The sequence below is a fragment of the Neodiprion pinetum genome, chromosome 2 (genome assembly GCF_021155775.2).
Source record: "Neodiprion pinetum isolate iyNeoPine1 chromosome 2, iyNeoPine1.2, whole genome shotgun sequence".
Taxonomy (NCBI): Eukaryota; Metazoa; Arthropoda; class Insecta; order Hymenoptera; family Diprionidae; genus Neodiprion; species Neodiprion pinetum.
In genome coordinates this window covers 36,923,914-36,944,772 of record NC_060233.1, presented here as the reverse complement: position 1 = coordinate 36,944,772, position 20,859 = coordinate 36,923,914, and the positions used below count along the sequence as shown (strand labels likewise).

Here is a 20,859-nt window from a genome sequence, read left to right as displayed (position 1 = left end):
GTCACGGTGTGTACCAATCGCATTGGATGTCATCGAAAGGTTCGGCATGAACGGCATGAATATATATTTGCGTACTCTACATAATATGCATACACACCCACACCCCCGTAGAGCGTACATACGTTGGGGTGGTCCTTGAAAAGATCACTTTTGCATTTCGAATGTCTCACCTCGCAAATCGGCTGCAAATAATTAAAAAACTATTCCCCTATTTTTTTTAGATTTTCAACTCAACTCTAACCCGTGGTCCAAATAGGGTTGATTTTTTCGATTTTTGACCCTTTTCAAGAGAACAACATATCTACCAAACGGGTTTCTTGGATCACTGATTACGAATTTGGAATCAAAACTTTGAAATTCAAAATAGCGGATTTATTCTAAGTAGAATAGTTTGTCCGCGGAAAAACATCCCAAAAGTGAAAGTCAATTGGTACTGCGCTGTTTTTAATTTCAATATTTCGAGTCCAGATTCATAATGAATTACCCAAGGAGCCACCCTGTATCAAATTTCATCGAAATCAACCCTCCGGCGACACGGGTTACAGTTGGGATGAAAATCTGAAAAAATTAGAAAGATATTTTTGAATTATTTCGAGCCAATTCGGGGAGTAAGAAACTGTCGAAATTCAAAAATGACCTGTTCAAGGAGCACCCCGGTATACATGTACCAAAAATATAGCTCTGGTAATCGTTCTACCTTACCTCTCATATACACATTTATGTACACGTCATTCGGCGAGAACGTGAGCGTGCACACGCATCGTGCCGCGGACGGGTAGTTGGGTGAAGCGAGAGGGTTGCTCAAGTGGGGAACTATTCGCGGACCACGCGGGTTTAGCTCTGCACGTACCTTGGTACGTTGTACCTATATCCACATCCTGTCTTCGATTTATCGAACCCTCCACTCGAGAAACTGGCTGCCCGATATATCCGCGAAGGAGAAAAGGTTCGAGCGTGAGACCTACGTAGGTATTATAGCGCGGGTACAGAGCTAAGATGAAAATTTGAAAGTGAGAGGAACAGTTCTTGGGCGAACGCGACTTGAAACTGTCCTTTGTTCCGATCCTTTCGGTTCTTGAACTATGACCCTTCTGGCGGTGCCTCGGAATCATGACAGTGGCAGGTCGCTCTTGACTTGGTGAAGAAATTTTCAAGTCGAGTTGCGGAACGCGCGATAAGAACTTAATACCGTTTCCATAAATTTCTCCAATTTCTATCTACTTGTCGCATGTTCTAACGTATTTATTGCCGTTGTTACTGTAAGCAGTTTTCTTTTCAGGAAACACCGAGAGCGTGTTTCTGTTTCTAATCCGACAACCACGGTTCTACATTTTTTCACCGTACGATAAAGTAAAACATATCTAATCGACCGCGTGTCACGGCCTTGACCTAATCAGAAAATAAAAATCTCCGAAACAGCGAGAGTTGTAAAAGCGGCGACACATAATTCTCGGTGCACATTCTCGGTCTAATCAGTTATACACGTACGCGGAAAATTTTGCCACATGTTTGTTTCCTTTTTTCACAAGGACAAAGATACAACGCTGCACCCTTGCTCGTGGTCACGCCACCGGATGTTCGCGTCAAATTCACCGTTGCCGGGGGGTATTCGAGGAAACTCGCCCAGGCGAATTACCGCGAATAATCTCAATCTGCTCTGTAATTCAAGCTTTGGATCCATGAGCGACCGATTTTCGTTCGCCGCGTGCAGAGTATCGAGGAAATATTGAGCGTAATAAGGTGAGTGTATCAGTTATTGACACGTTTTGACCCAATTATCGAACCTTCATTTTCCAAAATTATAAACCGACGGCACAAAGTGTGAATTTCTCGAGGACTAAGACCAATTGCTAAAGGGTTAGACACTGCAAATTTATTTTCTGGTGATTTTAGAACCACGGATCGAACAGCTACAACCAAAAAAGATCAATAACTGTTACCCTCACCTTACGTTAAAGAATACGATTTGTTCGGCGATGTCCAGTTTAAGGTTTTGGGCATAAAGAGCGCACCCGGAAGTCTAATACCGTTTATCATTAAGACATTTCCGGTTTAGCTATTACACGGGCAAGGTGCGTGCATGCCGACAGCTCGTTAGTCCAGGCCCACGATTAGCCCCGATACCGAATGCGGCGTGGGGAAAAATGCGCGTATAAATTTGCGCCGCGATATTAGTCGTGGTTGATTCGTTGTCGCGTGTACTTGCGATATACGTATACCGACAGCCCACAATCACGCGGATCGAGTCGCGCTTTCGACCATCGTGCAGCAGGTGATAATGGAGACGATGCAAAAGCTTGATAAACATGCCACGTTTCAGGCTTGCCTCATGATGCCACCTGCACTGTTTCACCTTTCAACTCTAGTCGGTCACACTGGCTGAAATTCACCCCAAAAGTGATTTTTAGCTGCAAAAATGCGTACTAAAAATCTAAAAAATATATCTAGGTATTGTTCAAGGATCGAGGAAAAAGCTCTCTCAGTTTTCCTAATCAAAATTATTTATTTCAATATTGTAAAACATCAGCAACGTTGAAGAAAGGGCCCAAAGTGTCGAAAAAAGGCCTTTATTTCGCATGAAGAATAGCCCATTCCATGACTAAATGACTCTGCGTGAAGTTTGAAAAATGTTGGGGGTGAAATTCTCCCCAAGTGACGGATTAGAGTTAAAAGCGCGAGAACTAATTTTCAAGGAAAGAGCCACTCGAATGTAGCCTGGATAAAACAACTTTCGGTATTCGATTTTCAATCAATATTCACTAATTTGGTTAAGAATACACAGCAAGCCTGTAGGTATAGAATATTTATAAAAGCACGTATAAGCTCGTTTGAGGCATTTTTTATTTTTTTTTTTTTTGAAACAACACGCGAAGATCGCGATCAATCAATCATTATGGCTACCTCTCGTTTGTTTAGTAGTTATCGCATTGTTAGAAATAAGTATAGGTATTGTGCATGTGTAGTTGTTGTATTCGCCTCGGCACTAGACAATGCCGCAGAGACGCACAGAAATTATTTTACTCTCTATTCCTCTTCATATATATTCTTCTACCTTTCTCGTTCTCTCTCTCTCTCTCTCTCTCTCTCTCTCTCTCTCTTACTCTCTCTTACTCTCTCTTTCTCTGTTTCTCTTAATATTCCTCGATCTCTTCACATTTTCCAGTCTATCTATGTATCCATTCGTATTTCAGTCTGCCTATCAACCTATATGACCTTTATGGATATAGTTACTAGCCATTTCGTTGAGTAATCTCTTCTCTTAAATATTGATATAATTGTTGTACTTTTATAATAACTAGTCTATGCTAATTTTCCTAAATACCTTGATTACATAGTTTATTATATTCCTTAAACCGAAGCCTGCTTCCAGGCATGAAATTTCTCTCCACATACCTCGAACGTATTATTGTATTCGTATCAAGTCACGTGCACACATGGATCATGATCGTTATTTGAGGGCGACATGCAACTTGCCCGAATTCCTCAAGCTGTTACCACGTGTGAACGGGACCTCAGTCTTAGAATCAAACCATCATTAGGCGCCGCATAGCGAACACGAAGTTGTCTCAAATCAATTGTCGCCCCGTGATTTCGATACAGGCAGCCTGCGATGGAAGAATGTATCGTCTATTCGCACTTCGTCGTCTTCCTCTCATCTTCTTGATTCCTTGTTACTTCTTCCCATTGACCATAGAATCGAAAATTCAGAGACTGTTAATTTACCTTTCCCTTGCGTTCCCATAGTCGTGCCGCTAGAGGAAACTCGACGCTTGATCTTTATGCCCCAAGTTGAAGAAATTCGCTGGAGCATAGAATATGTTGGACGAAGAGTCAATTCTCCCGGGAAAATATCCCTTATTACAAACCAGCATCATAGTAGGCTAAAACACAGCTGGACCGTGAAATCAACAATTTCATATCACGCAGCACTCCACGCGCCTCATCCTCTCACCATACCTTGTACAATATCTGTATTCTACACAAGTCGCATATTCGATTTCATTCTCGAAATTGCAGCTGCAGAAAGTCAAGCACTCGAAATTAAATAACATTAATGCATCAACACAGATGTTTGAATTCAGCAAGTGTTCGCTATGCCGGTGCACGCGGCCGAATGTCATATATCTTCATCATTGAATGTAGTGTACTTAAATAATTGTTATTTACCTCGAATTCAGTCTCCCCAGGAATGTTGTTATATCACCCATATTGCCGACTACCGTAAATGCCGACAAGGATTCAAGTTTCAATGAACATCAGATAATTTTCATAGCTTTACGACAATAGACGACTTGAATTTTCACAGAAATTCGTATCGCACTCCTTCGAACAAGGCTTCTCCCAAATCCCTAGAGCACCAAATACAATGGTCACAATTCCTGCAGATGATTCAAAAAGTGGTTTCAAAATTTCGCGATCAGATCACGACGTACCGACGTTTCGTCTTGACCTTCAGGTCACAGTATACAGAGAGTACAGACGGTGACAGATGAACGAAAGACGGCAACAGCTAGATTTGTGGAGAAACTTGAACCCTCCAGGCGTAGAGACACGGCCCGATACATCCCGCTGGTCCCATAAGACGCCCCCTAAGTGTCTAACTGTATGTTAGAGTGGAGATTTTTGTGTTTTGTTCTCTTGGCAGTTGGATACACAATGCGCGATATTCGGTACAAATGGAACGCAGGCCTGGAATCGGTCGGCATCTCGCACGAAGTGGAACTCCCCCAGTTTCGCGTGCTCGGGCACAGACAACGACAGACAACCATACACCTCTCAACAGGTAGATATCCTCGTTGGTCAGCTCCTCTGAGCGTAAATTCCTTGTCGTCTCGATCTCGTCTGAACACCGACACCCACATTATATAATACAATATATAATGATATGTAAAGTAACGCGCACGGTTTTGAGAGTGCTTGTGTGTGTGTGTTTTTTTTCCATCCCTCACAATTGCACAGAAAGATGATATCAATTTCCACCATTGCGGTAAAGGGAACACTTTGACACTGTAATGATGACGCATAAATCGGGGTGCATACACGACTCGTCAGAGGACAACACTGCGAGAGGTTCGATGGTGCCGAGCTCAGCCCTTATATCCCTACCCCGTAAATGTTTTTCAAACTATCATTTGGCGGCGAGAACGTTGAAGCGAAAGAGGGTGACGCGGGACGAGGGTAAGGTAAGTCGTGGAGGCCCCCTCGAAGCCGGAGCGTGCCGTAAGGTACTTGCCAACACCATCGGGGGTCTCTCTCTGTTTTGCAGTCGGTTACACGATGCGGGACATCAGGTACAAGTGGAACGAAGGTCCGAACAGCGTTGGCGTCAGCAACGAGGTCTCTCTGCCCCAGTTCAAGGTCCTCGGACACCGGCAACGAGCGATGGAGATTAGTTTGACTACTGGTAACGTATTATACATGCATCATTCCACAACCCCTCAGCTCTTTTAGTAAGGATTTCGACTTCCGGCAGTAGCTGCAAAAAATCCACACACGTATACTCGTCCTAGGGTCTCGCACGTGGACGCTTATATATCCTTGTGCCTTTTTTGCCGCGCTGCGAAAGCCTGCGACAGTGGGCACCGATGGATGGACGTTCATTCCGGCAGCCTTTGACGAGTGCCAACGTCGCGCGAGTCGACGTTAGCGTCCTCGATAATTTCATTTTTGGTGAAAGGGATTTTATAATGTCGCAACTAATACGGTCGATTGCTCGGGTATAATGTATAATACGTATATATAAGATCTTCGATGCGCTCGCGGGCCTGTAAGAGATGGGGACTTGGCGGCAGTTCGCTGCCGCGAATCTTGATAAGGAGACCGGAAACGGCAGGGTCATTTCCTCGCGAATAAGATGATGGTGAAAAATGACGCGATACGCTTTTCGCTGGCTGCGTCTACACAAAGCGAAACAAGAGGAAGAAGGCAGAGATGGTGGAGGAGTACAAAGAACCCGGAAACGAAAGGGTATCAGAGACCAAAGAGGAACGGCGCCGTCGGCATCAGGAGCAAAAGGGGTCGCTACATTTTTTACGGGAATCATATATTTTTCACTTGAAACATATTTCTTTCTATTTCCACTGGCCGCGTGCGAGGGGTAAGCATCTCTCGTTGCTCCGCCTAAAGCGGATTAAGCTCTGGTCCACAATTTGCAGAGATTCTTGGATAGCGAAAGGTAGCCACAGCTCGCTCACTCAGCGAGATAAGCAGAGAATGAAAACTTTACTGAGCGTATAACTACAAGTTACACGCATCGACCGATCAGCAAATCGATCAGCACCTCGAGTTCCGAAATATTGAATTCTAAGAGTGACTTTTATAAGGAGAAGTCCAATATTTGAAAAACAGACAAATATCAGACACATTTTAGGCAAGGTTTGCGGGCAAAAAACTAGCACCGTTGAAGCCGCTGCAGGTTCGTCGGATGGAGAGGCTATTGGGGTAGGAGAAACGAATGAATAGCTCGTCTCTGGTCTGCAGGCCACAATCAAAGCCTCTCAGTAATTAAAACAGACTAGCCAACCGGCTCTGGTAATTGAGCGGATATCGCGTAGGCACCTACGACCTCTGCTCCGCCGTTCCACGATCCATCCACAAGCACGTGGAGTAGGTGAATCGAAGCAGGATCCCGGATACCCGTCGACGTCTCGCTGGACGTTGAAGAATATCGGCGGACGAGTAAGCCAAGTCGGATAAAGACAGCACGTGGGGAAATATTTAAAGTGGAATTTATTCACAATCCGATGCCGCGGCAGCGAACCTGGAACTTCGAACCATGTATTGAAGCGAGGTGCATTCGCCCGAGGCACCCGGTCCTTAATGAATCTCGTTCAAAAGAGACTTCCTGCACTGTCGCACCTTCCATCCATCTATTGCCAAGCTCTTTATAGAGTCACGTGTTTACATTAGCCCGTGGTATTGTTGCCGAGTCGACAATGCCAGCCTCCTTCTCCTCCTCCTCCTCCTCCACCTCCTCCTCCCCCTCTTCTTCTTACCTTGTCGTCGCCGACGTCACCCTCATCGACTCGAGACTGAAGCCAGCATCCCTAAAGATGAAAGAGAAACGAAATTTCCACTAAGATTCGCCTAATCTTCCGCGGCATTATCGCACTGTCGCTATACGTCGGAGGAAAGGAGCGAGGCCTGTTTTGCTCTTCGGAAGCGATTAACTGCAGCGGATGCAAAGACGAACATTTACTCGTTCGGGTGAAGGAACACACGCAGTTTATCGGCACGGCTGTTATTCCATTCCAAGGAAGACGGCCGATCGGTAGTAAAAAAGACATTCTTTACGCGCCTGGATGCTGGTTCCTGGTACCTAATCATAAGACACGTCAGAGCTCCCGGGGCTGGAGCCGCGATAGCGTCAATGGAGGCTGATGGATACCAAAGGGTAATTGGCTGATTGCAGTGATTAGTGTAATCGGATTCTCCCAGAGTCGAGGTAGGACTGATCTCGCTGCAAGCTGCTGCAAAGAGCCGCCGGATGCTAATGCATGCTAATGTATGGATGAATTCGATGTAATTCAGTTTGTCATTCCTAGTGTATACATGCGCGAATTGTCGCTAAGGAAATAAAATTAGCGTGTATACGTGTATACCTGCAGCATCGAGGAGTATATTGACAAGGATAATACGGTAAGAAAAGAAACATCCGTCCGAACACCTCCTTTCATAAATAGCGAAATGTTCCGAACGAGGCTTTGGTGCAAAATTAATTAACTTTCCCGCTACTTAAACATCGTGGAATTCGGTCATGTGGCGACCGGCGCAAGGATCAAGGAGCCAACGTTTTAATACCCGAAGCGTTGATCCCGAGGGATCCGGGAAGAACGCGCGATCGGAAGGAAGATCGGATTGAAGGAGGAGAAAATAATTATAATCCTTTGATCCCGGTCCAACGGGTTCACAAATTGCCGAAATCCCTCTCGCCTATCCCCAGCACGGATCAGCGGATCTCGAGCCTGAATACGCTTCCTGGGTCACCCGTTATAACGCTGTGCCTCCACGGCACTCCGACCTTTTAGCAGTGGTAGGTGGCGTGTATTCGACGCCTCCTCGAGTCCCGGTTTCCAGTCAGCGTGCCGCTTACTGCTCCAGGGGTGAATTCTTTATCAGGGGGATGACGACTAGGACGACGTCGACGACGGCAGCGAGGCCGGCTAGCGTTGAGCCCGAGTGAAAGAAACTCTATTCGCGAGTCATTAGTCCCCGGCACACAGCGAGAGTGGGTAGGCACCGAACCCCGTCCCGGATGCGCCAAGGGATACCGTTTTGAGCCCAATTTGAGCCAAGAGTCCAAACTTTTTTCCCCCCTCGCCAGCTACCGCCGCCATTGTGTAAACTTTAATATCCTGCGAGTTTTTGCTCACCGAGTAGAAACGTGCAAAAAATAAAAGCCGAAAAGGAAACAGGCAAAAAATCATTACGAGGAACGCTGATCGAAAAAAAGAAAAACAAAATGTACATTACGCGGTCTCACGAGCGGTGCTTTTGCACCGAAAGATCCCTTCTTCGCACGCTCTTTTTCTCCCTCATTTTTCTTCTCCCGTTCGTTCTTCCTTCCCGACCGATCGAGCGTTGAAGTCACGCGACGATGAGGACCGGAAGAAAACTCTGAGCCAGATATCCGCGGGCGAATCGCTGATCGTTTCTGTCCCCGTGAAAGCAAAACCTGAAGCGTATTTTGCGAGAAAGAGGAAGGAGAATGATACATCTGGCGTTCGGCAAGGGTTTGGAGAAGGGCCGCGACGCGTTTTTTTCAGACAACTGACACACCCCGCCTTTTTATTATTTCGCTCTCATGAAATATGAAAGAAGGCGCAAACCGTCACCGCGAAACGTTGAAGCCGGTAGGAACAAACGGTCGCCGTGGTGCAACAAGCCAATTTCATTGGTGTAACAGGATGCACGGAGACCAACAAGGAGGACCGCGTCGCTTTATCCCTCAGGAATGGACCTGGCGGAGCCATCTTCCTTGATTGGGTCAATGCATGCGTTACACGGTGCCGCAGAAGTTCTCACTTCTCCTCGGCTTCCCCGACTCGTTCCCACTTTTAAAGTCCGATGCTTTCGTCGGGGGATTGCCTTACACCACATCGTGCACTTCCACAACTATTCGGCTTGACTCTCCGAGCGCAACGGCTGCAGCACGACAAGTAATGGCCGACGTGCATTTGGCGAATTCTTGGATTCGCTTCGAGTTGATGGGTGGATGGCTGGATGGCTGACGACGACTCCGCGACGCGAGGCGCCGAGCCGAGGTTTTCGAGGAGCGAAGGGAAGAGACGCCGGAAGCAAGAAGAAGGACAGAGAATACCGACTACTGCAAGGAATTTCCGTACAACTCAACTAGCGGGAGATTGTTAACGACGTTGAGATGGGAGGAATTTTTTTTTTTTTTTTTCTCATCACACGACAAGTCGTCGTTGTCGTCTTCCAGATACTCCAACGCGCACTTTGCACCTTAAATTCGAGCGAAATGTAACGAAATTTTATAACTACAGACCGCGCGACGTGAAAATAGTTCATAAGTAGGTATAAATCGTAGCGTTTTTTGCTGACGAGTGCGATGTCTTCTTTTCAGGAAACTATTCCCGGCTGGCATGCGAGATCCAGTTCGTACGATCGATGGGCTACTACCTGATTCAAATCTACATACCCTCGGGACTGATCGTGATTATCTCATGGGTGAGCTTTTGGCTAAACCGAAATGCGACCCCCGCTCGGGTCGCCCTCGGAGTAACCACTGTTCTGACCATGACAACCCTCATGTCCTCGACCAACGCCGCTCTGCCGAAGATATCGTACGTCAAGTCCATCGACGTCTACCTGGGAACCTGCTTCGTCATGGTCTTCGCGTCTCTGCTCGGTGAGTGTTTACGCCGAAGGGCATAATTACGCGTCGCGGGCGAAAGGAGGCCAAGCTCTTCGAGAGTTCAAGGTCCAAGGACTCGCACGAGTGGACGTACGACATGTGACCTAACTGAGCTGTTGGACAAGACTGCGAATCGTTTCTCGGCGATGGGATTCGACGTAATTCGTTCGCCTGGAGGAATTCACTCCCCCTTTATCCAACCTCCGTCACAGGTTTCGAACCGAGACGAATCGAGGCAATCACCCAGGAACGTAAAAGCTAAGCCGCGGTGAATAAAAGTTGCAAGACAACCGCCGAACCACAGACGTGCACGTCTGCACGGACGGACGGACGGAAAATTTTCGGGAAAATCGAAATAAAAATCCAGTCGGTTATCCCGTCTGCACTTTTTCTTCGCCGATGATAAATTTTCAAGGATTTCTGTTCGTTCGGTTAAGCTCGTATCGGATATACGCAAGTTGGCTTGCAACGCGGGGATTAAGGAGTGTCGCGAAATAGGCGATGTGCGGATTAATACAAGCGTGCTTTTCTATTTTTACGGGCCATCCGCCTCCCGCGATGGGGATAATTAGTAAAATAGGGTTGTCCGCAGCCAACCCTTGCGTCACGTGACGCGAGTCGTTGCCCGAGAAAGTCAGACTCTCGTCGTCGTCTCTCTCTTTCCCTCTCCCTGGCGAAACTTTGCTTTTTAACCACGTCGCGTGGGCGTCACTCGCGTGTTCCGACACTCGAGGTATACTCAAATTTACGAGGTGCAGGTGTCGCGACGGCGAGTTACTCGGTGACGAGGCGACGGGGCGACGGTGAATCGGAGTGGAAACACTTTTTCAAATTGATCATTCCTCCTCCGCGAGACAATCGTTCTGCAGGATCGGAAAAAGCTCGGTAAAAAATTTCTTCGACTTGTTCCCAACCAGTGGACACCATGCGGTGAGTTTCTTCAGGGATTTATGGAACCGATATACTTGCGGACGGTTATATAGCCGAGGTTCGAGGAAATAGTTCAACTTGCGGAAAACGAACGCCTCGATTGCACAATGGTATTGATTCCGCTGGCTGGAGCCGAGGGAATGAATTGATTCGCGATTTCTTTATCCTTTGCGTTTCCTGTTTCTCTATTTTCAATTCCTCGCTCTCTCCGTCTCTCGCTCTTATTTCACGAGAGTAACATCCCTCCTTGGTTTCCTTTTTTCTTTCAAACTCTTCGCAGCAACGAATATCCGCCATCGATATAGGAAATTTAAGGGAGAGGAAAAAAGTGTACGGGAAACGAGTGAAATTCAATTTGAAATTGTTGCTCGTACGTTTCATCTATACCATCGGACACACGGTGCTGCATCGGCCTGACCACCCGGCATTTCTCATTCCTCCGTTCCCTTTTCCTCCGGCCTTCGGCTATTAACCAACCATCCAAGCTTAACACTGCAAAGGCAACCCAGACGCGCGTACCCTTGACGACACTTTGACGTGCATTCAATTTCCTCTCCGCATACCGCCTGCACACTGACGTCGATCCCATGCGCACGTATCACATTTACAAACCGCATTGCTACTTCACGCAAAAACCCATACATTATACAGAGTTATTTCGTAGAAATATTACGCAAAAGCAATTTTTTATCAAAATTTGTCTCATGATCCAGAGTTGGAGAGAGTAAGGAATCGGCCAATCGTGAACAATGAAACAAAATGTACCGATATCCGGTAAAATGTACTCGTTAATTGCCGGAACGCAGATGGGATTTCTGTAAAACGTAACTCTATCCGAATCGCGTAAACTGCAGGTAGATTCACGTCGTATGTTAAATTTTTTACATCCAATATTGCCATTCCAACTAGATCCAACGTGTTAAATCTTTCTTCCATTTCTCATACGATTTTTACTGCAAAAAGAAACGACATGTATATAATTATAAAATTTCTGCTTAATCCCGGATTTCTCTTAGCGTGGTTGTAAGCAGCATGTTTGGTTAGTATTTTGCCGATAGTTTTCCCGTATGGTACGAGGGGAATTCAGGGGTGTAATAGGTAGACTTCCCGTACGTGCAGGATGGGGTGAGACAAGACGGACGCAAGTGAAATACCTAACTACATGGCTAAATAAACGAAGAACAGAGGTTGGCAGAAGAGACTTGCAAGCGGGGTGGTTTAGCCGCAGGCGAGGTGGACCAGCACGGTTTATAGAGCATAAAAAACCCATTCCGATGACCCGGTCAGCCAGTAATAAAGACGTTCGCTGGTCTGCAGGGCGCACAAACGGCTCGGCGATTTCACGCTTCGTCTCCTTCCATAAATAACCACCCCTTTATTCTCCCCCTAACCCGATGTCCTCCGGCAAATTATATTCGCCTTGATTGTCACCTGGAATAGCTCTCACCCTTCGGCCTCCGCTCGTCTTTCGCTCATATTACTCGTACTCTTTCCCTCCCAGGACTCGGGCACAACGGCTATAACGCTATGCTTTAGGGTAATTGCGCCGAGTGCCATCCTAGCTACAAACACATACAGCATTTTTGCTGCACATGGGGAATTACGGTTGCCGCGTCTGCAATTCGTTCGCGAGTAATGTTATTTTTACGGGCAAATCCGACTGGGTACGAACAAAAAGAGAAAGAAAAAAAATTCACGGCTCAATGGAGGAATTTTTTCGACAGGTTCACCTTGACCATGTGCTACAGTCATCATTTTTCTGATATACCAAAACGTTGTGGTAAATTTTGGAGAGGGCTGAAAGTACCTACCGAGTTTTCGTCAACTTCCGTTTTCGTGTAACATCTCCATGTGTATGTGTATATATTATAACTGTATATGCGTACACATACGTGTGTGCGTAACTTATCGATTGCAGATAGGCCTCCGGAGTTTAGAATTTAATTAAACTTGCGACGTTATTCTTTTTGCCTCCCATGTTATATGTGAGGCATTCCACCCCAAACTGACCTACGTCCGACCCTCGCCATCGGTGTCTAGTATACAAAAAAAAAAAACTGAGTTTTAGATTTATGGGACCATGGTTTGATTTTTCCTATTACCAAAAATACGAAAACCCAATATTCGGATGTATAACCCTAATCGTTTAGTTTTAAATTTTTCTCACGAATTATCCCATCTTAGTCTCAAAGTTTTCGTTTTTCAACAAAGAATTTATAAAGAAAATTTGAAGCCAGTCCATTAGGACTGTTCAATTGAAAATTGGATTTTCATATTTTTTAAGAGCAATAAAAATTAAACCCGTGGTTCAAAAAATACGAAACCCACCAAAATGTGTTTTGTTTTTTGCACACTCTACACAATAAGTAAAAGTAAAAAAAATCCCTGATAGTGAGGGTCGTACGTTGGTCGGTTTGGTGTGGAATACCTACATTTTTTTCTCGTCTGTTACATCCTTTTTTTCATCACAATTCTCCGAAAATCCTATCTTCCGGGCTTGTAAAGCACAAGCGTTCCTTACGGTAAAGAGGAACAAAGAAGAACAAAAAAAAAGATGTGAAAACTCATCGCCACAGCGAATTGAGTAAGTAACGTTGCTATAAAAAGAAGTTGACAATAGGCAACAGCTGAGAAAATCTTGTACGATAAAATGGTAAAAAATGTAATGAAAATCGTCAGGTGATTAATGAAAATTCGTTTTTGTCTGATATTTTTTTTTTTTTTTCTCTTATTTGTTTCACCCGTTGGAGCCACGGTTCAAAAAACGACTTTGCAATAACTGACGGATGTGTCTCCTCGCCATTTTTTCAGAGTACGCGACCGTCGGCTACATGGCGAAGCGGATTCAGATGCGGAAAAATCGTTTCCAGAAGATCGCCGAGAGCATGAAAGCGGCGCGGGAAAACCCGGGTCCTCCAGGTGTGCCGGGTGACCACGGGGACCACGCGCCCAAACAAACTGTGAGTAGCGCAAGCGGGATCGCAGCCCGACCCTTTATCCGAAGATTTGACCCTTGACCTTCGAGCCATCAGGGTGGAAAGAATTAGCAGCCCCCGACCCCCGACCCCTAGCCGCCCCACGGAACAAACGCGTCTCCTTCGCCAAACGGGAAGCTCTTCTCTTCGGCCGGAAACACGCTGCCAATCAACTTGACGTGCTCGCGAAGAACCGAGAGCGAGATGAGAAGAAGGGAACAAAGAAAAGTTGCCGAACAAAATCACGGAAAAATTAGCTCGACGGAATCTCTCAGCTCTTCGTCGCTGCCAGCCTTCTCAGGCCTGCGGAAAATTCGTTTACACCCGAGGTTCTGGTTTTTCCGAGATTACGCTAACGTAGTTTTTCTTTTCTTTTTTTTTTTTTTTTTTTTTATACGCAACGCGTTGCGAGAAGCGTACGTACATCGTAAATTATACGCGAGTACTGTGAATTACGCCGTGTGAGAAAACATCCGCGACGTTGGGGGAAAAATAGCGAATGATTCGAAACCGTGCCGTAGAAATAATCCTCGCTTAAATAATTGCACCTCGATTAAAAATCAAATCGCCGCGTTTTCTTTCACTATCCCAGATTCGGAGTAAAACCGAATCGACCGAATCGTCACAAAAAACGGGCGACGACGGGCCGGAGAACAAGATTAGAAATAAAGTTGGCAGGAGCTGCGGACGAACAGTCTGGACGGTGAAAATGTAAATAAAGTCCCTGAGAGTAAATGATTTGTCGCGAGAAAAAATTCCGAAAAGACGTACGGTTTCGGAATCGCTTTCATCGTTCATACTCCGTTGCGATTATTTCGCAATCGCCTTTTATAAGCTTTTTTGAATCAAGAATTGTGGCATTCGTGATTTACGACGCTTTACTGATTTCGACGAATCGCACGATCTGTGTATTACAGCAAACGAAGATACAATTGCCGCGTGCGTATCTGGCGCAGTCAATTGATAGGGAAAATATGATTGCGCAGGAAAATCGCGATCAGCGGGGAATCCCACGATAGGAAACAGCCGATGAGAATCAAGCCAGCGTTAGTTGCACCGGATAAATGGTACGATTATCTAGGATATGTACTACAGATAGTAGAGTGATTATGAATTTGTGTGCAGGCTGGGATTACAGTGAAATGGAAAATTTATAAAACTGGTAATGAAAATAGCGATAGTGCGACTCGACGAGGGTCATTAATTGAAAGGAGATGATTAATTATTGGCATATTGCGTAACGACTCGGGATTCAGTTGATCAACGAGGGTCCTTGATCTCCTTAATACCGTAAGATCTGACGCGATTGAAACATTCCAAGAATCAATTGCTCGGATTGATTTAATAATATTAAAGACAAAATTGAGTTAAAATGCACTAAACATTCCGTTAGACCGGCGGATCTTGAATCGACATAAATAAATATTAACTTCGCCACCCGTGGCCATATACTTAGTTGATTCAACGACGTTTCTTCTCTCAATGCGGAGAGCGTTGATTGTTCCTGAGTTGTAAATTTGCGATATAAAAAAGAAAAGAAGTAATTGTGGGAGTAAAAAAAGAAGGCAAAAAAATAAAAGCAACGAACAAAGGTCCGCCGCGGCATTGAATCGGTCAACGCCTTCGAGAGGAAATCCCAAATCACGTCCGGCGTCGGGTTCGCAGCTGGATTGTAAAGCGTCGTAAGTGCGGGATTTAATTTCGCCGTCTTGGCAGCCTAGCCGGCAAAGGCGAGCATTGTTTCTCCCTCGGCGAGTGCGGCCGCAATAATTGGCAACAAGTTAGCAGCGTCCCTGGGCCAGGGCCCTCCCGCGAACGGCGATCAATACCAAGTCACACCCTCAAAAACCCGTTTGTTAACCTTCGTCAGTCTGCGCGTTCGCCCGCTGCAAGTGAAAGAAATCGGGCCCCGGAAACGGAAAATTAGGAAACGATGCAGCGGGTGCATCGCGACTCGGACACCTCGTTGTAAATTTATAACGCGGAAATGAAAGTGAAAATCGAGGGTGGGGGTGAAAGTTAAGGTAAGATAACATTCCGGAAGCGTCGCGACGTAGAAATTTCGTGAAATGTGAAAATGTGTTTCATCGAATTACGAAATCTAGAAAATTCGAAACGTACAAAGGTCGATGCAAAGTATCATCGCCGTGCCGTGTGTACTTTCATTCCCGCGTTCCGCCGATTTTGAATTTTTTTTTTTTTTTTTTTTTCTGGCCTATTCAGGGTGGCCACAAATTTTTGGGAAAAAAACTCCACGACATTTCCAGGTTTTCCAGGGCCTAAGACCCAGTTTTTCCAGACATTTTCCGAGTTCTAGTAAGTTACGAAAACCTAAATCGTTCAGATTATTAACTCTATAGTCGGTTCAAATTCAATTCGAATAACAGGAAAAAAAATGTCCGTTAAAAGTCAGTTCAAGTGAATTTGTTCTCTCGACGAAAAAAGGTACAATTGTTACTTGAAAAAGTGATATCCAAGTCCCGTGATAGAAAATTGATATTTTCAGTTTTGGCCGTGACAAAATTAAAAATACCCTGACATTTCCAGGTTTTACAGGTTTTCCAAGTGTGTGACCACCCTGTAATACTCCAGACTTGAACCTTGCTTCGACCATTTTTTAAAATTCTGTCAAATGGATTTATACCCGTATTCGAAAATTCTCCACCGCGACTGATTATCGTTCTACGCTCGATGTTCAAACGGCAGCTGATTGCGAGTGCAAGCGGGAACGGGTGTAAAATAGCTGTCGATGCCGTTCAATAACGCGGACTCTATTCCGGCGTTGTGATTGGCTTATCTTGACGTGTCAATAGATCTTTCCACGCGAACGCAGAGCACGACTATTCACTCCACACCTACCCTACGGGGAATGAAATCTGCACCGTTGCAGGTTCCGCCGGGTTTTGCGGAGTCGCGGTCGAATCCACAACGCACAGACATTAAACTTTCCAGTTCCTTGATTACCCCAAAGTTCGACACCGAGTAACGTACAAGATAATGTACGGACTAGTCACCCGGAATTACACGCGTCATAGTCGATTTTCGTGCACCGAATTTCATTCTTATTTTTGTTTATTCACTGTTTTTTTTTTTTGTTTAATTTTCCCTTTACATAGGTATAATTGTTAAGAATGAACTTGAACGATTCAGATTTTTTTACGTCCACGTCGCAAATTTCTGACAAAATTTTTGCTACGCATTGCAAAAACAGCGGATGTTAAACAAATTTCAGGAACAATTTTTCATCGCCGAATTTTCCGGTTCGTGCCAGAATTTTCAATTACTTGTAAATTAAAAATTTTGTACAATTTCATTCTTAAATTGTATCTGCAGTATGAAACGGTTTAGCCTTGTTCCGTTATACCTAAAAGCAGGCAATTACCTCAGTAATTCCGTCCGATGCGTGACGAATGCATAAAATTCAAATGCACTTTTCCGCAGTGTTGAGGGAGAAAATAATTTTTTTCACGTTAAAATAGCATGCGCCGAAGCATTTCACCTACGTGCCTGCAGTTCTCGGCCACTGTAATAAAAACACGCCGTTTTTCGTAATTACCGCCTGCCTACGTACACGTACAAAGTAAAGGTTGCAGGCAGGCATATGCCGTAGGTACCCGCATACACACAATGCGGATGAAACGTCACCGCGCGTGCATCGGAATGCAACGTAGACCGCGGTCGAGATGGCGCCGCGTTACGTCGACGTCGACGTCCGAGGGAGATAACGAACCGTTCGTTTATCGTCTTGATCGCAGCGCGGCCTGTTTCACCTCGGCGCATCGGGGCGGTGGCGAATTATACCCACCTCCTGGATATTGCAGCACGATCCGTTTTTAGCCGCGCCACGGTATCCCAGATAACGATATTGGCCCTTGAATCGAGAACACATCGCGATCAGTTGCTACTCGATTTATCTCCCTTCCCTGCAGCAAGAAGTCGTCCTCCGATAATTTCGTTATCTGATCGCGAGCCGGTGCAATTAGGTTCGTTGCCGGTTAGCGGACTGCTATTTTCAGGGAGTGGGGGTTCAGATATTTGACTCAAATCGCTCGATCGGTTGAAATCAAATTGTGAATCAAGGAAACTTGGATGACTGGAGTACCCTTTGAAGTGCAGAGGGATTAATCACTCGAAATAACTCGAGTCACTGCGAATCGCTCGAAATCACACGATAAGCGGATGATAAAGAAGTAATCATGGAAAATTACTAGTTGTAAGTCTTGCGGAAAACGTTGAAAGCTTTCGCAATACTAGTGCTAACACAGAGACGTGAAGAATTCTCATTGCAATAACGGCGACTTTGCAAGCTCAGCCAAGTGGGCTTTTCAATATAGCGAACTCGCAAGTTAAACTAGAAGAATTCTCGCTGTCGCAAGAAATTTTCTTGCCGTCCCTATACCGACACTGAAATTCCCTGGTCCAGCGAATAATTTTTTTAACCGCGCGTGCTTTCCTCGATTTTCAATTTTCCACAAGTAATTTCCAACAACTTTTCCAGTGACTTGTAATTTCTATGCTATTCCCTCCCATTGCGAAAACCAGCGTATACAATCACTTGGAAGGCTTGTGAATCGTTGAAAACGAGGGATAACATTTATAGAAATGATTGAAAATCGGACGTAACGAGATAAAAATCACTCGCAATCAATGCTAACGAATTGAAATGATTGCAATTTGATTTCCGAGTGAACGGCTCCTCGGCTATATTACAGGATACGGATGTTCGCCGGTAATGCGAAAATCGTCGATCGCAGCTTCGCGCCGAACGAGAATTGGCGAAGGAGAAAAAACCCTTGCCCCTGACCTTGCCGTAACCGCGTAGCGTAGGGTAGTATTCCCTGAATGTTGCATGCCCCGCCGACAAATTAAGGGGTAACCTTGGCAAAGGACACCCCCCGGCGAACTGCCGTGTCCCTTGTAAGTGGTCCCGTGTTGTCCAGGAGGTGCGGTTCAAAGTTCACGATCCAAAGGCTCACAGCAAGGGCGGCACCCTCGAGAACACCATAAACGGCAGGGCCGACGAGGAGGCGCCCCCCGCCCCCCAGCATCTCATTCATCCGGGGAAAGATATCAGCAAATTATACGGTGAGTTTGCTCGCCGAGAATCGTCGTAACCCTCGTTTTTTTTTTTTTGTCGTTTTTTTTACTTCTATTTATCCTTTGTTTCAACGCAATCGCATGCACACCTCTCGTCACAAAGAGAGAGAGAGAGAGAGAGAAAGAGAAAGAAAAGATTACTTCATTTCAGTTGAATCAAATATTTCGTACAATATTATAAAATCGCACAAAGTAAAGCTGATCGCTTTAAGCATTTCGAAAACTCGTCAATCTTTTACGTTAAAGCAACTTGGACGATTTGCACGAATCGCCACAGATGATCAACTGGATCACATATTCAACCTATCGTTTTTATTTTTTTCGTATTCAATTTTTCAGGAATCACACCGTCGGACATCGACAAATATTCCCGTATCGTATTTCCGGTATGCTTCGTCTGCTTCAACCTGATGTACTGGATCATCTATTTGCACATCAGTGACGTCGTCGCGGACGACCTGGTGCTCCTCGAAGAAGCGAAGTAAACAAGAATAATATGTGTATATACATATATACATATATACATGCATACATACGCGTATGTAGGTACATACATATAGTGATACAGATATGGTGAAAGAGAGAATAAATTATGTGAATTAATTATACATATAGATATGTGAATGTATACATATACATATACATATACATATACATATATATATATACATATAGATCCATGTATGTACGTACGTATGTATAGGTATGTAATTACATACGTGCTGTGAGATATTTGCGAGTTTTGCCGGGCACTGCACGAACTGCAGAGCGGATTCTCGTGTCACGAGCATAAGGGAGTATGTAACGTGAGCCAGCGAACGAAGGGAAACTCTACATGCAAAGCAACGTTGCCGGAAATATGGAAGGATACGTGAAACGAAGCGTATAAAAGGGAGAATAAAATTTCGTGGATGACGTAAAAATCTAATATAATAATTAATACGGAACGAAGGAACGACGCAATATAAGTAATACGTGACTGCCGGTGTCGGTGTCGGCAAATCCTCGAGAAATAAATAGCAACAACAACAACAACAACAACAGGAGAATATTGAGTAAAAAAATTAAAATAAATAAGTAAAGAATGAAAGAGAAAAAAAAAAAGAAAAAAACACGAACATATACCTTAAACATTGCCAGTATATATCTAGTCCTTAACTTCGGTATAAACACGTCAATTTAGCCACACTAATAGTTTGATAAGAGATCGCACTTGATCGGCTTAAGAGCGCACTTATAAGATAAAAATAAAAAACCCAAAAAAATAAAAATTCCAAAAAACAAAAAACCGAACTATTATGTACTAACGCTATCATAAAAACTGAATTATAATTAAGAAGTAAAAGTATATAAATAAATAAATACGAATAAGAAGAGATGGGAAAGCGATATAGGAAGAAAACCATATGGAAAAATCAATATATTATATTAAATATGAATAAATTATAAATCATAATATATACGGACAGGAGAAGAAATGAGTGCGGCAGGTGGGCCGTGGAATTTAAGAATGATATGTGCGGATTAATTACACACGAGACGCACTGTGAATATTACAAGACAAATGAGAGAGCAGCTCTGTGCTTGGTGAAAACTGAAAGATGATGCATCTTTTTTGTTTCTTACGATTGATTGATATTATTCGCGTTTATCTTTCCGTTTGTGTTTCTTTTCTTTTTCACTGTAACGAAATATACATACATATATTATATAATTATATACGAACAATGAGTAATATATGTGTTGCGTCATGCTGATTGTTCGAGACTGATTCGAAATATTAAAACTAAGTATAATATACAAATACGTATGAAGAGAGAAAAACAAAAACAGAAAAAAAAAAAAAAGACAAAAACTATTATTAGCGACAAGTTGATACTCGAGTATTTATAACGTATTAATGATAAATGAGAACAAAAACAAAAAGAAAACACAACTTAAAAATGAAATTAGCTATAGTGTGAAAAAAGTATATACCTA

At 44.4% G+C, this 20,859-nt stretch overlaps 1 protein-coding gene across 6 annotated transcripts in view; it reads left to right on the top strand.

The window, feature by feature from the left end:
• Rdl (Resistant to dieldrin) overlaps nt 1-20,084 on the top strand; it is an 84,455-nt gene extending 64,371 nt beyond the window's left edge. For 2 of the 6 annotated variants that reach the window (XM_046610343.2, XM_046610342.2), the window contains exons 6-10: nt 5,267-5,404; nt 9,587-9,871; nt 13,619-13,767; nt 18,726-18,867; nt 19,219-20,084. In XM_046610343.2, the coding sequence (XP_046466299.1) occupies nt 5,267-5,404; nt 9,587-9,871; nt 13,619-13,767; nt 18,726-18,867; nt 19,219-19,364 (860 nt within the window). In that variant the 3' untranslated portion in view covers nt 19,365-20,084. Of the gene's footprint in view, nt 1-4,645; nt 4,784-5,266; nt 5,405-9,586; nt 9,872-13,618; nt 13,768-18,704; nt 18,868-19,218 lie in introns of all 6 variants that reach the window. The other 4 variants (XM_046610341.2, XM_046610339.2, XM_046610337.2 and 1 more) reach the window with 3 other exon arrangements.
• The last annotated feature ends 775 nt before the right edge of the window (nt 20,085-20,859 follow it).